Source organism: Melanostigma gelatinosum (assembly GCF_949748355.1).
Source record: "Melanostigma gelatinosum genome assembly, chromosome: 9".
Taxonomy (NCBI): Eukaryota; Metazoa; Chordata; class Actinopteri; order Perciformes; family Zoarcidae; genus Melanostigma; species Melanostigma gelatinosum.
The window spans coordinates 9904966-9916695 of record NC_136642.1 but is presented as its reverse complement, the minus strand read 5'-3'; the positions used below and the strand labels follow the sequence as shown (position 1 = coordinate 9916695).

The 11730-nt window shown below is 40.0% G+C and overlaps 2 protein-coding genes across 2 annotated transcripts; one reads left to right on the top strand and one right to left on the bottom strand.

The window, feature by feature from the left end:
• Positions 1–453: 453 nt before the first annotated feature.
• Positions 454–4721, bottom strand: cdc42l (cell division cycle 42, like). Its single transcript, XM_079275664.1, has 6 exons — positions 4664–4721; positions 2945–3049; positions 2729–2801; positions 2522–2631; positions 1630–1827; positions 454–1506 (listed from the first exon to the last, which is right to left on the bottom strand). The coding sequence occupies exons 2-6, from the start codon at positions 3047–3049 to the stop codon at positions 1417–1419; spliced, it is 576 nt and encodes a 191-aa protein (XP_079131790.1). The 5' UTR covers positions 4664–4721; the 3' UTR covers positions 454–1416.
• A 1083-nt stretch (positions 4722–5804) lies between these two features.
• On the top strand, positions 5805–10751 carry mlf2 (myeloid leukemia factor 2). The gene is made up of 8 exons (XM_079276313.1): positions 5805–6080; positions 7496–7616; positions 7744–7779; positions 8268–8333; positions 8447–8575; positions 8906–9065; positions 9178–9392; positions 10284–10751. The coding sequence occupies exons 1-7, from the start codon at positions 6037–6039 to the stop codon at positions 9387–9389; spliced, it is 768 nt and encodes a 255-aa protein (XP_079132439.1). The 5' UTR covers positions 5805–6036; the 3' UTR covers positions 9390–9392; positions 10284–10751.
• Positions 10752–11730: the final 979 nt, after the last annotated feature.

The window sequence follows — 11730 nt, the reverse complement described above, 5'->3', positions numbered from 1 at the left end:
ACACTGAAATCTAATAAATACAGTAGTTGTATCCAAAATACCACAATATGTTTGAGCATCTTATTGACCAGACGTGTCTAAGATATTGTCACACTTGACGAAGGCACACAGGTAAGCTGCCAAGTGAAAGGTATCCTGTCGAGTGTTTGACCAATGTGATGATGAGCGGGTCCGTTCAAGGCTGGGACATGATTTTCCAGGCTGTACGTGAGTGAATGTGCACGGTTGTAGTTAGGAAACTGGCTGTTTCTTTTATATTTTAAAAAGCAAGTACATAGTGCATGCAAGCCCTATAACAAAGACTGACTATTCGTGCTGTGACACACCAAAAATAACACGGAATGTAAACATGAGAGATACTATTTAATGTGGTGCACTAGAGTTATCTCTCTTATGATTTGTCGTGCATGCAGTATTCTCCCTCCCAACATACAAAACAATGGCTACTTTCCATGTCATTAAACCGTTTTATTAAAAATATCCTGTGATTACAAACACCCAGAAATTTACTAGCAAAGGTTAGCATCTCAATCTGTATCACGCTTAAGAACTATGCAAAACATTACAACTTAATTTGTTACATTATCAAATCGCTCAAAGTTGGTAGTCTATCAATACAAAATAAAACAAACCTTGATAAAAATGAAAAGTCAAGTTTCAAAATGAGTAACTGCTAAAAAATTTCCCAAAACAGAGTCACTAAATTAATATACATGAAATGACAATAAAATAGAAATTCAGAATTCAACTGAAGAGGGGAAATCGGTGAAAATGCACTTGGCCTCGTGAGAAGTCTCAGCGAATTGGAAGACGGTAACCTTTGCAGACGTCTATCGTTATGTGGAATACAATAAACCTCTTTTTATTTATTTCATTATTCACTCCAAAAGGGTCAGAAAACAAAGCTAACAGAGTACCACTTAACATTAAGTCGCCCCTTTAAATGAATGAATCAAAGTTCACTGAAAGACTTGATGTTGAAAGTGTTTCCCCATTTATATTTCACGACACTGGATTTTAAAGAACTAGGCCAAAATGAGTCAAACACAATGGAGGTCAAAGTATAAACTTTATATAATAATCTGTCTTTAAAAGAAATGGAGAGACAGTGACTGACAGGAGGGGGAGGGGGGCGCCCCACCTGAATATTAGAGAAAACACTGAAAGTTCTAAAAGCTTTCAGAAAAGGAGAGAGGTGACACTTACTGCTTGCTGAAGTTTTGCTCCCCCAGCCTCTTTCAACGTTTATTTTGAAGGCACAATCAACGTACACGTGTGTTAGAATTAGTCTCAATGGCATTGCACCTCCCTTCCCCCTTTTGGTTTGTCCTTTTTTTCATAATGGCCATTGATCTGTCTCATGATTTGATTCACCCCACCTATTACACCGTTACGTCTCCCGCTGTCGTTGTCCATCTATAGCAGGACACACTTTCTTTTGGTTTTGGTCTCAGGAGGCTCCAGTGCGGCCAGGATGGCCTCGTCAAACACGTTCTTAAGTCCTCGCTGGTCGCAGAGAACAGAAAATCAGAGAGCGATGATTTAATATATGTTATTATAGCCTGATTTATCAAACACTGTGTTGCTTTCAATTTAACAATCGGATGAAAATTCAGCAATGCCCCATACCTGTGTGAGAGCAGAGCACTCCACATATTTGACAGCCTTGAGCTCACGAGCAAGCTTCTCTCCGTTCTCGGGATATAGGGGGCGCTGTTTGTTCTTCGCCAGCTTCTCGATCGTGTTGCTGTCTTCCCGCAGATCCATCTGTGTTCCCACTAACAGGAAGGGTGTGCGTGGGCAGTGGTGAGAAATCTCAGGAACCCACTGGGGGGAAAAAAGATACTCAGATTAGATCCACGTTTTCTAGGATGCGGTGGCTCAATACTTTGAACCAAACTAAATGTGTTTGATGCTTGAGTTTTAAAAACTATCAGCTCCTGAAAGCTAGCACTGAATGTCTGGTCGGATTAATATAATATTCACATTTTAATATGAATATTATCAATACACTCAGACAATTTTGTTTATGCAAAGAACATTCTTTTGCAGATGTTTGTGTTTAGGCGGCATGTACGTATATATTTGAGAACTTTGGCTTGTTTGTTTAATGAAAGAGTATAAATAGTAAAAATGTAAGGGTGTCATATCTGCTCTTGTATCAGAAATATTAAACACATCCCTGAGTCCTTGTCACATCTTTAGAGCCGACATGACGAGTAGAAGATTCTATTTCTATTAAATATTTTGATAATAGATTCATCTTTAAACAATCTCGTGAGCAGAAATGCCAAACTTTCCCAATTTCAAGGAAATTGTGATGGACATTTAGTTTCTTCTAACTTTTTATATACTCAAGAGATAAAATTGATTAATTGAGAAAATAACCAACCACAGATGAAAACAATCCTAAACCTACATGTCTGTCAAACAGACTCCAGCACCTCAGACACATTTAACACAAAAGTCAAGTTCATGTTTTGTTTTAGTGGAAAAACAAAAAGCGATTTTAAAAACTGACCTTCTCTTTGACATTTTCATATGATGACGGCGAGACGACGGAGAAACATACAAGGAAGACGTCGGTCTGTGGATAGCTGAGAGGACGCAGCCTGTCGTAATCCTCCTGACCTGTGAGCGACAATCACAAGAGAAACAGACGTTTTTCTACTTGTTTTAAAAGTGACCGAAATAATAAAAAAGAGACGTTCACAAACATTCTCCTTACCTGCTGTGTCAAATAGGCCGAGTGTGTAGGGCTCACCCCCTATCATCACCGTCACTGCATAATTGTCAAAAACCTTTCAGAACACACAGAAAAAGTATTAAATAAAATGCAGCAATGAATGAAAGAATGAATAAAAGGACCGAGCATTTCTAAGTCGATGTGTTTACAATATACTGTACTTCTCAACATGATTGAGTCTTTATTAAATCTTCTTACCGTCGGCACATATTCTGAAGGGAACTTGTTGGTTGTGTATGAGATCAGTAAGCAGGTCTTTCCTACCGCACCGTCCCCGACCACCACACATTTTATAGTCTGCATCTACAGAGATCAAGAGAGAATAGGAAACATCACAAGAGTCTGTAAATACAGCAGATCAGACCGTCAAGAGTACAGCGAGACACCGAGAGAGGAAGTAACCGAACATTTACATTAACAGGCAGTGTTAACGAATGACAGGCTGACAAAGAGCTGCTATAAATATCACAACACGCAACCATTTCGCAGGAGTGGAAAGTACAGTCATTTTGAGGTAGTTGTACTTTAATTGAGCATTGATTTCATTGTCAATTTATTCTTCTTCTCCACTACATGAGGGACATATTTGTACTCTTTTATTAATTTATTTGACAGATATAGTTACTAGCTGGTTAATAGTTAGCGCTGGCTTAACTTGCGCCAACATTTAAATGCTTGCACAACGATGCATCTGTAAGAATACCCCAATATTATAATATACCCCTTCATGAGTACTTTTACTCCACTATAACTATCCTGAAGCAATGGCAGATTTACCGGACAAACATAGAATAACTTTATAAAGTATGATTAATACAACTTAAACGGCCCCAACAGTATTTGAAGTAGTTAAAATCAGCTTAACCTAGTTGAGTTGTATTGCATTAGCCTACAGCGTGGTGTTTCTGCTATTTAGACTAACTTTATTGATAGAAAACTAGAGGACAGAATAACAGAAATATCTGTCAGTGTGAACTACACAAAGTGTAATAAGACTCTTAATTAATGCTTTATCGTATGAAGGTGTGAAAGCCAACCAATCATACATCAACACAGCTAGTATCGACTGTAAAACAATGCAGTTGATCTGCTACAGGGTTGGAATTTGTTTGATATCGTTAGAGGCTATTTACGGGAAGAAGAAGAAGAAGCAGCTAAATATAGAATGTACTTCTCATTCATACATTTTTTACGGGTTTTAGTACTCCTATGTAGAGGTATTGTGGGGTGTAAGTAAAGACAAATTATACCGGTGGAAGACATGGCACAATCTCCACATAAGTCGTGCTGTGCTTGTTACTACATGTGCGTGCAATAGCGTATAGATGACAGTGAATCACTTCCGCACAGGCTACATACCAACGATGTAGACGAGAGAGAAAAACGACGGCCTATTAGCCCAATGTAACTTAGACACTTCCGCGAAATAAAATAAGCCGCTCATTGGATAAACTTACGGGTTTAAACGTGAAAACTTTAGGAAATAGCTTTAACTGTATAAGCTTTAACCACGAGTTGTTAAAGCTGAGCCTGGTTGTAGTTACGTTAAGTTGTTGAAGTGATTGTATTCGCTCAGATTGATAAAGTGGAAAAGTGTCAACTGTCAAACTGTTGCCTCGGTTAATTTACTGACGAAAGTTAAAAAAAAGCTTAATCTATAAAGAAAAACACAATTAAATAATCGTACAAACAGCGGTGGTAACAGCCAACAACTTCAATAACCAGACTGATGTTAGCCAACACTAAATCAAGCTTGATGGCTCTGAAACTTTAACACTACGCGAATTTATAAACAAATTCACGACAAATTTCCTCTCGATGAGAGCTTTGTATTGTTAAAGCAACACTCCTACATGTTTGCCACTGTATAGTTAGTGATAAATAGTTATTTCAGACAGTTTTTCTAACTCTACTCACCGTTTTTCTTCGGACAGGTTAGGCGTTGGTTACATCCGGGTTTGAGGGTCGAATTATTTAGCGCGCAGCCGCAGATCGTCCGAGCCACACTTACAACTTTAGAATCTGTAGAATAGAAACACCGCCGACTGGTGGACACAAGTGCGCACAGCAGGACATCTATCGATCTATGCATCTGTATCCATCCATCCATCCATCTATAGCATGCACATTATATCCTTTCATTGCCACATGTTCTTCATGCACTGGCGCACTACCTATACCACACATGTGTAGAGATAGTTTTCTGTTTTGGCTGTATAATAGATACATGTTTCGTTTTGATTTAGTTTAGATTGTTTTCATTGTTTTGCTGCACATCTCTTGTATTTTGTTTTCTGCACAGTGTTTAAGTATATCAAGTGCAACTGAGAACCAGATTCCCTGTATGTGTCAACAAATTGGGCACATACCGTTGCTTCTTATTCTGATTATGTTATGTTATGCTTTAATAGTTCATACAAACAAATTTGAGTTCAACCAAACTATTTCAAACAGTGAAACTGGAGCCACGGACCATGTAAGGGTCTGGGGCCCGTGGCCAGTTGCCTGATTTAAGGCCTTGATAGGCCTTTTTCACAGAAGTATTGACAAATCACATGGGGAAAAGCTTATGAGTAAATAATACAATTAATGATGGTTGAATAATTGCATTAATTAGCTTCAGTTTCAGGGTCCTTTATGCTGGATCACTGTCACACTGACAGTGACTTACTGGGAGACTTGAATAGATTGCCACCATCGATTGCCATATTGTTTTCTCTAATATGAAGTCAATATGCCTCCTGTGAAAAGGGCCTATTGTAGAATACTGCTGTTTTGGCATCTGTTTTATTAGTAAACTAAATTTCTAGAAATAATGATAACTCTCAATATAAGTTTATTATGTTGTGCTTTATTTGTTCAATTTAATATATTTTACAATATTTTGATTGACAGTATTTCTCATTCTAAATCATGACATTATTATAAAAACTTCGCTGTGAAAGCCTCTAGGGAAACACTTTATTTTGAAAAATAAAGTGACCGGAAGTCACTGTTGTTAGCTCCGATGCTAACTTCATAGTAGTGTTGCTTCTCTTTGTCAGAGGACTGACTTCCGTTTTCATGTTTGGTCCAGGTTTCTGGAATTTACTATCGAGTGAGACTCTGAGCCATCTCTTGCTTCGATTAACAGGAGTTGTGATTTAGTGTTTTCGAGACGGAGCTAATTAAAGGACCTCCTTTTCAGCATATTTAGAGTTTGAGCCCGTCATCTTATTTTATCCCTGAAAAACACGACTGTTTACCTAGCTAGCTGGCTAGCATCAGCCAGCTGAGTTAAATCACCTAGCATGTTTCGGTTCTTGAATGACGTTGATGACGACCCCTACATGATGTGAGTATTGACATTATTAACATGTTGTGGAGACACTGTTGCCACCACGTGTTTTGCAAGAGGTGGGAAATGTGCATGTTGGCACGCTGAGGGACATTTTTTTCAGTGTGCTTAAAGCAGGTACCTAACGTTTCTCCAGCCAGCTGTGGGGGCCTACAGTGGTCCACCATATTGGATAGACAATAACAAAAAGAAGAAGCTGTCAGACCTCTGAAGCACTTGGTTAACCAGTCAGTAGCTAAAATGGCCAATTGTCACTACTCGTAGAACTTCCCTTTGTTTCCCAATTAACTCTGAGTTTGGGATTCAGCTAATTGATGGCAGGTGGCAATGATTGAATGGTCTTGGTACCGGAACATCTTTCACTTCACGCTACCTGAAGAGCTTTCCTCCCACGTTTGACACATCCATGGAACCATCCTTCTGTTTGCTGAATAAGTGTTCATTCATTGGCATTCACTAACAACTGATTTGGTGTTGAGTAAATCTGGATCTGTGGATCAGTTTATAGACTTGCTGCACAAACACCGGCAAGCTTTACTATTAGTTTCAGATCATGCAATCATATTGAAAGTTCTTCATATTCACCACGTGTCACACAGTGAGCAACAGCCTCCTTTTTATACTGTCAAAACAACAGAACAAGCTTGTCAAGGCTGCAACTATACATCATTTACATTATTGCCGGATCTTCCTATTATTCTCTTAATAAATACACTTGTCTATAAAATGTCAGGAAATAGTGAACAATGCCTGTTCTAATTTCTTACTGCCCAATCTTCATATGTCTTTTCTGTTCAACCAAAAGTCTAAAACCCAACAATATTCAGTCTGCTATCTTCTGTATCAAAGATCAGCAGCAAAACCTCCAATATGAGAAGGTAGGAAAAGCAAATATCTGGCATTTTTTGCTTAAAAAATCTATTTAAAAAATGTATCAACGAATTGAATAATTGAGTAGTTATTGCAGCTCTTTAATGAGCTTCTTCCACGTTCTTTAAAACAATAAAAAGAACAGCACACACACATTCATGTCAAATTGAGTTGAACCTTAATTGATTAGTTAATTGATAGAAAATTAACCTGCAACTATTTTGACAATCTATTTATCATGCAAGTAATTTGTTAAGCGTTTGTCTGTTTAGAACTTGAATCTTTTTGTAGATTGTTATAAATGGATTATTATTATTAAGAAAATATTAGAACATCTTAAAAAATACAATATAATGTATTGTATGAATTGTAAAATTATAATTGAAATCTGTAAATATTTGATAAAAGAATAAGTAAACAAGATTACAAACAGTTGTGTAAACAGTCCTGTGGACGCTTCGTAGTGATCCCACACATCCTATTCTAAAAATGGACAAGCCCCCCATGTAGCCTGTTTCAGTGTAATCTGTGATTTCTTCTAGGGATCCATTTGCAGCTCACAGGCAGCAGATGAGGCTTATGTTTGGACCCTTTGGCATGGATCCCTTTGCTCTCGCCCCCCAAATACAAGCGATACAAGCACCCCGTGCACCACGCAGACAGGTAACTGTCCGCCATGTGGACGGGGCTGTATTCATGCGTTTTGCTTATGTCACGTGTATGATATCCACATTAGTTTATCGAGTGTATTTAAGTTTTTTTTATTTTAAGATGTATATTTCTTTTCTAGGCTGGCCCGCTGGCCCCCTTTGGCATGATGGGAATGGTGAGTAGCTGCTTCTATGACCTCCTTCAACAGCAGATTTCACATGTAGCCGACTATGGCAGTGTGATCAAAATATTACTGAGCGTCAGGTGGAAAGCACAGTATTGTGTGAAAAGTGGACTTCAGGTTATTTTGGTTTATGATTTCATGAACCAGGGTTAGGATTTAAAATAGGTTCCGGTCTTGCGTTTACATAAGTCCACTTCATCAATGCACAATGCGGTGAGAAAAGACGAGTCTGTGCTTGTCTTTTCTTTCCCCTATCAACTGATAACCAGTGATCACTGGACAAAAGACAAAATAATATGATTACAGGACTCAAAAAAAGTATGTTTTATGCATCTTCTTGCTCTGAAAATGAAGTTGTTGGGCTCAAAGGATGACCCTTGTGGCACTGAACTGACAATGAATGCTGTTGTTTTCAGAGATGTACCACTCTGTTTATACGTGAGGTTTCATCAAATGTCTGCTTCAATGTATGTTTGCAGGGTGGAGGAGGAGGAGGAGGGTTCATGGATATGTTTGGCATGATGGGAGATTTGATGGGAAACGTGGTAAGTAGCTCTGTCAACCAACTTCAAATAATCAGAATGTAATTACCTCATGAAGGAAACCTTTGCCTGAATGGTAGTCCTTCTATTTACTCTTTATTATTTCCTTCTTGTAGGATAGGATGTCCGGCTCACCGAACTGTCAGACATTTTCCTCTTCAACAATGATCTCCTACTCCTCTTCAGACACCGGGCCTCCTGAAGTTTATCAACAGACCAGTGCAACGAGAACAGGCCCTGGAGGGGTGAGAATAACTTGTTAACAGCTGTTGAAATGGTTCGTGGTACACCGAGGGAGTGCTGATTAGTGACAAATAAGTAGACCTGATTTCTCTCCTCAACCTCCAAGGGCAAGCCTGACTGGACATGTTGCCTTCATGCTTGCTTAGTCCAGGCATCACTGTGGGCTTCTGGCCTCATAGTCCATGAATTCACCGGTAATTGTAGTGACAATAAATAGATCATGTACACTGTAAACATCAAAGTTGTCACACAAACATTTCCATCTCCGTTCATTCAGAGTGCAGAGCATCCGGCCTGTTTTAGTAAACCGAGTCGCCACTTTTTCACCTCAGATCCGTGAGACGCGACAGTCGATGCGGGACAGTGAAAGCGGCCTCGAGCGTCTTGCCATCGGCCACCACATCGGGGAGCGCGGACACGTAATGGAGCGCTCACGAAATCGCCGCACTGGAGACCGCGAGGAACGACAAGACTTCATTAACCTCGATGAGAGTGAGTCATTGGGCCATCAAGTGATTGTTAACACGGTTGTTGTTGTTGGACGCCGATCACGCTGCAGTGACAACGAGATGTCGCTTAACAACCTGCCGTGTGTTCCTGCTAGCTGATGCTGGGGCGTTTGATGACGAGTGGAGGAGGGAGGCAGTGAGATACGTTCCCCCGACTGCCCGGGCGCTGGAGTACGGCCGAGATCGACGGGGAGGAGGCCAGCAGCTGGCCCTCGCTGCCCCCCCCGCCTCAACGAGCCCACCAGGCCATCGGCTCGACTCCCCAAGACACCGCCAGCCCACCACCCGTCCACGCTACGACTGGTGAGAGGTAAGAGTGAGGATTCAGTTATTAGCAGCTGTGATTCTGAGGCCTGGGTCAGTCGAGTCCAGCCTGACCTGATGAGTGTGCATGACTATTGTGAGCGAATTACCTGTACATTGTTTTTGCTGATGTGCCTGCAGATAAATATAAATAAATAAAGAAATTACAGTAATAAAATAAAAAATATATTTTTTAATATTAACTTACATTACATTTTGAGCACTGACTGTTTCTTTATTGCTGTAAAATGTCCTGCTCAATTTATGTTGTGGTCACAGTTCTTTAATAAGCTAATTTAAAGGATTCTATGCGAAAATGTACATTCTATTTATGAGTGAATATGTTTTGGCCAGGATAATGTTCTTAACATCAATATAGGCTTTTAAACTCTAGTATCAGTATCAACGAATCAGGCTTATTTTCTTTCTTGAATTAAAGTACATGAAACAATGTCATGGTTTTCTCAGCACGTCTGAAACATTTTCAGGTTTTTGTCCAGATATGATGCAATAAAAGGCAAACAAGTCAAGTCAGTTCTAGTTATGCAGCTCAATATCCCCTCTGGCATTAGACAGTCGATTCAGATACGAAAATACTCCCCCAAAAAAACCTTAAACGGGGTAAATATGAAGGAAATCTCAGAAAGAGCAAAAGAGGAGGGATCCTTAGTGTGTACAGAATAGACAAACGTAATGTCCCATTCCTCCAAATGTGTAAATACAGTCGGAATTTTGATACGAGCCGTCTTCGAACACCAAACCGGCTTTTGTTGCACGTGTCTGTCAGTGAAGTCTTCGTTGAAAATGGTTCGGTTGAAAGCTCCGTTGATTCCGTCTGCCTTTCCTGTCTGTGATTTGTCGTAACAAACACTGCGGCCTCGGCCGACTGTCCCTGCAGGTGTCACACTTGGGCGACTAGATGGAAGAAGTTGAGGGAAGATTTCCCCGATGCTGTGAACCACGCTGAAGATGGAAGTTGATGATCGTCACAACTGCCCGTCGTAAATGTTTGATATGATTGGACTGTCTATTCATGAACAACATACACACACGCACAACGAAACCCCACCCGCTTGATAGTTACATTTACAGTTCTCCTTCTCCACTGCTACACACACGCACACACGCACACACACACACACGCACCCTTGTGCAAACATGGGTATAACTACACTCACTTTATATATACTCATTCTCAAAACTTGACATGTGTTTTTGCCCACTGCACTCACGTGCTACAGTATACAGTACATAGATCTGCTGTACAGTCCATTTTATGTTTGTGAAGACACTAGTGTGTCAGTGAATTGAATTGTATACTGTTAACCAATTAATCTAACGAAATAAAAGTTCATTAAAACATTGTTAGATAATAATTCAAATGTGTCTCTGTTGTGGTTGTTTGAGATTTCATGCCTTGTGTAATAAATCATGGAGTGTTTTCTAAAACCGAATCACACAACTCGTCAACGTGCACCTTCAAAGCAATTAATGTGTTCAACTAAATCTGTCAATTACGGGTAATTTCTTGCTAGTCTGCAGTTGTATTCAGAGTTACTGTTTCTCTGCAGCTGTAGAGCGTGCACAGCTCTAAATCTGCTGCCTCAGTTCATTTTTGAACTGACAAATCAGCTGTATTCTTCCTACTGCGTGTGCATCAGTGTGCTCCCTCCTGCCTGTGCCACCATGTCTGCTGGTCATGTGACATCCAGATGGAGCACGCAAGTGGAGCAGCCAATGAAAACCGTCTGCTTTGACAAATCACTCCTATAGCAGGCTCGCTGCCTGCCTCCTTCTGTCCTCGCTGTATCTTTAATTACATCCAAGACTATTTTTAAATGCACGTCCTATCCCCCAACATGCACAGCTCTCGTCACCTGTCTACCTGTCTTCCTGTCTCCTTTAATCTCCGTCATTTGATCTCTAAAGTTCTCCGACAAGGCAGCTCGTTTTGTGCATCTGTCTTTGCTTAGATGTATCCTGCTCACCGTTTCTTTGTTCTGATATATTGCCTGCCTGTCATCCACATCTAAAGTATTCAGATGCTTGTTTCCATTTTCCCGGCAAAGTGTTACTTTCCAGCCATTTGTTCGCAGGATGGCAGCAACCATAAATTAAATGTTAGCAGTTTCCTGGGGAAAATATTTGCACACAATTTGTTAGCTGATGAGCAGATGTACACACATGACAGGACTTGTAGGATGTCAATGTCAAATGCAAATAGAGTCCACTAAGAATGTTACTATGCAAATCACAATATATATTTTCCTCAGACATGTTATGTTCCTGCAGCTTCACTAATACAACATAAATGCATGCAACTCCTGCTGTTCTGCTCTATCCCT

What these genes read in the sequence shown, in the direction of transcription:
- mlf2 (XM_079276313.1), top strand. Translation starts at nt 6,037, where the DNA reads ATGTTTCGGTTCTTGAATGACGTTGATGACGACCCCTACATGAT. An exon ending in GATGACGACCCCTACATGAT is followed by an intron (nt 6,081 to 7,495) that starts GTGAGTATTGAC and finishes GATTTCTTCTAG; the next exon opens with GGATCCATTTGCAGCTCACA. An exon ending in CTTCATTAACCTCGATGAGA is followed by an intron (nt 9,066 to 9,177) that starts GTGAGTCATTGG and finishes TGTTCCTGCTAG; the next exon opens with CTGATGCTGGGGCGTTTGAT.
- cdc42l (XM_079275664.1), bottom strand. Translation starts at nt 3,049, where the DNA reads ATGCAGACTATAAAATGTGTGGTGGTCGGGGACGGTGCGGTAGGAAAG. An exon ending in CTTCAGAATATGTGCCGACG is followed by an intron (nt 2,802 to 2,944) that starts GTAAGAAGATTT and finishes GTGTTCTGAAAG; the next exon opens with GTTTTTGACAATTATGCAGT. An exon ending in CGGCCTATTTGACACAGCAG is followed by an intron (nt 2,632 to 2,728) that starts GTAAGGAGAATG and finishes TGTCGCTCACAG; the next exon opens with GTCAGGAGGATTACGACAGG.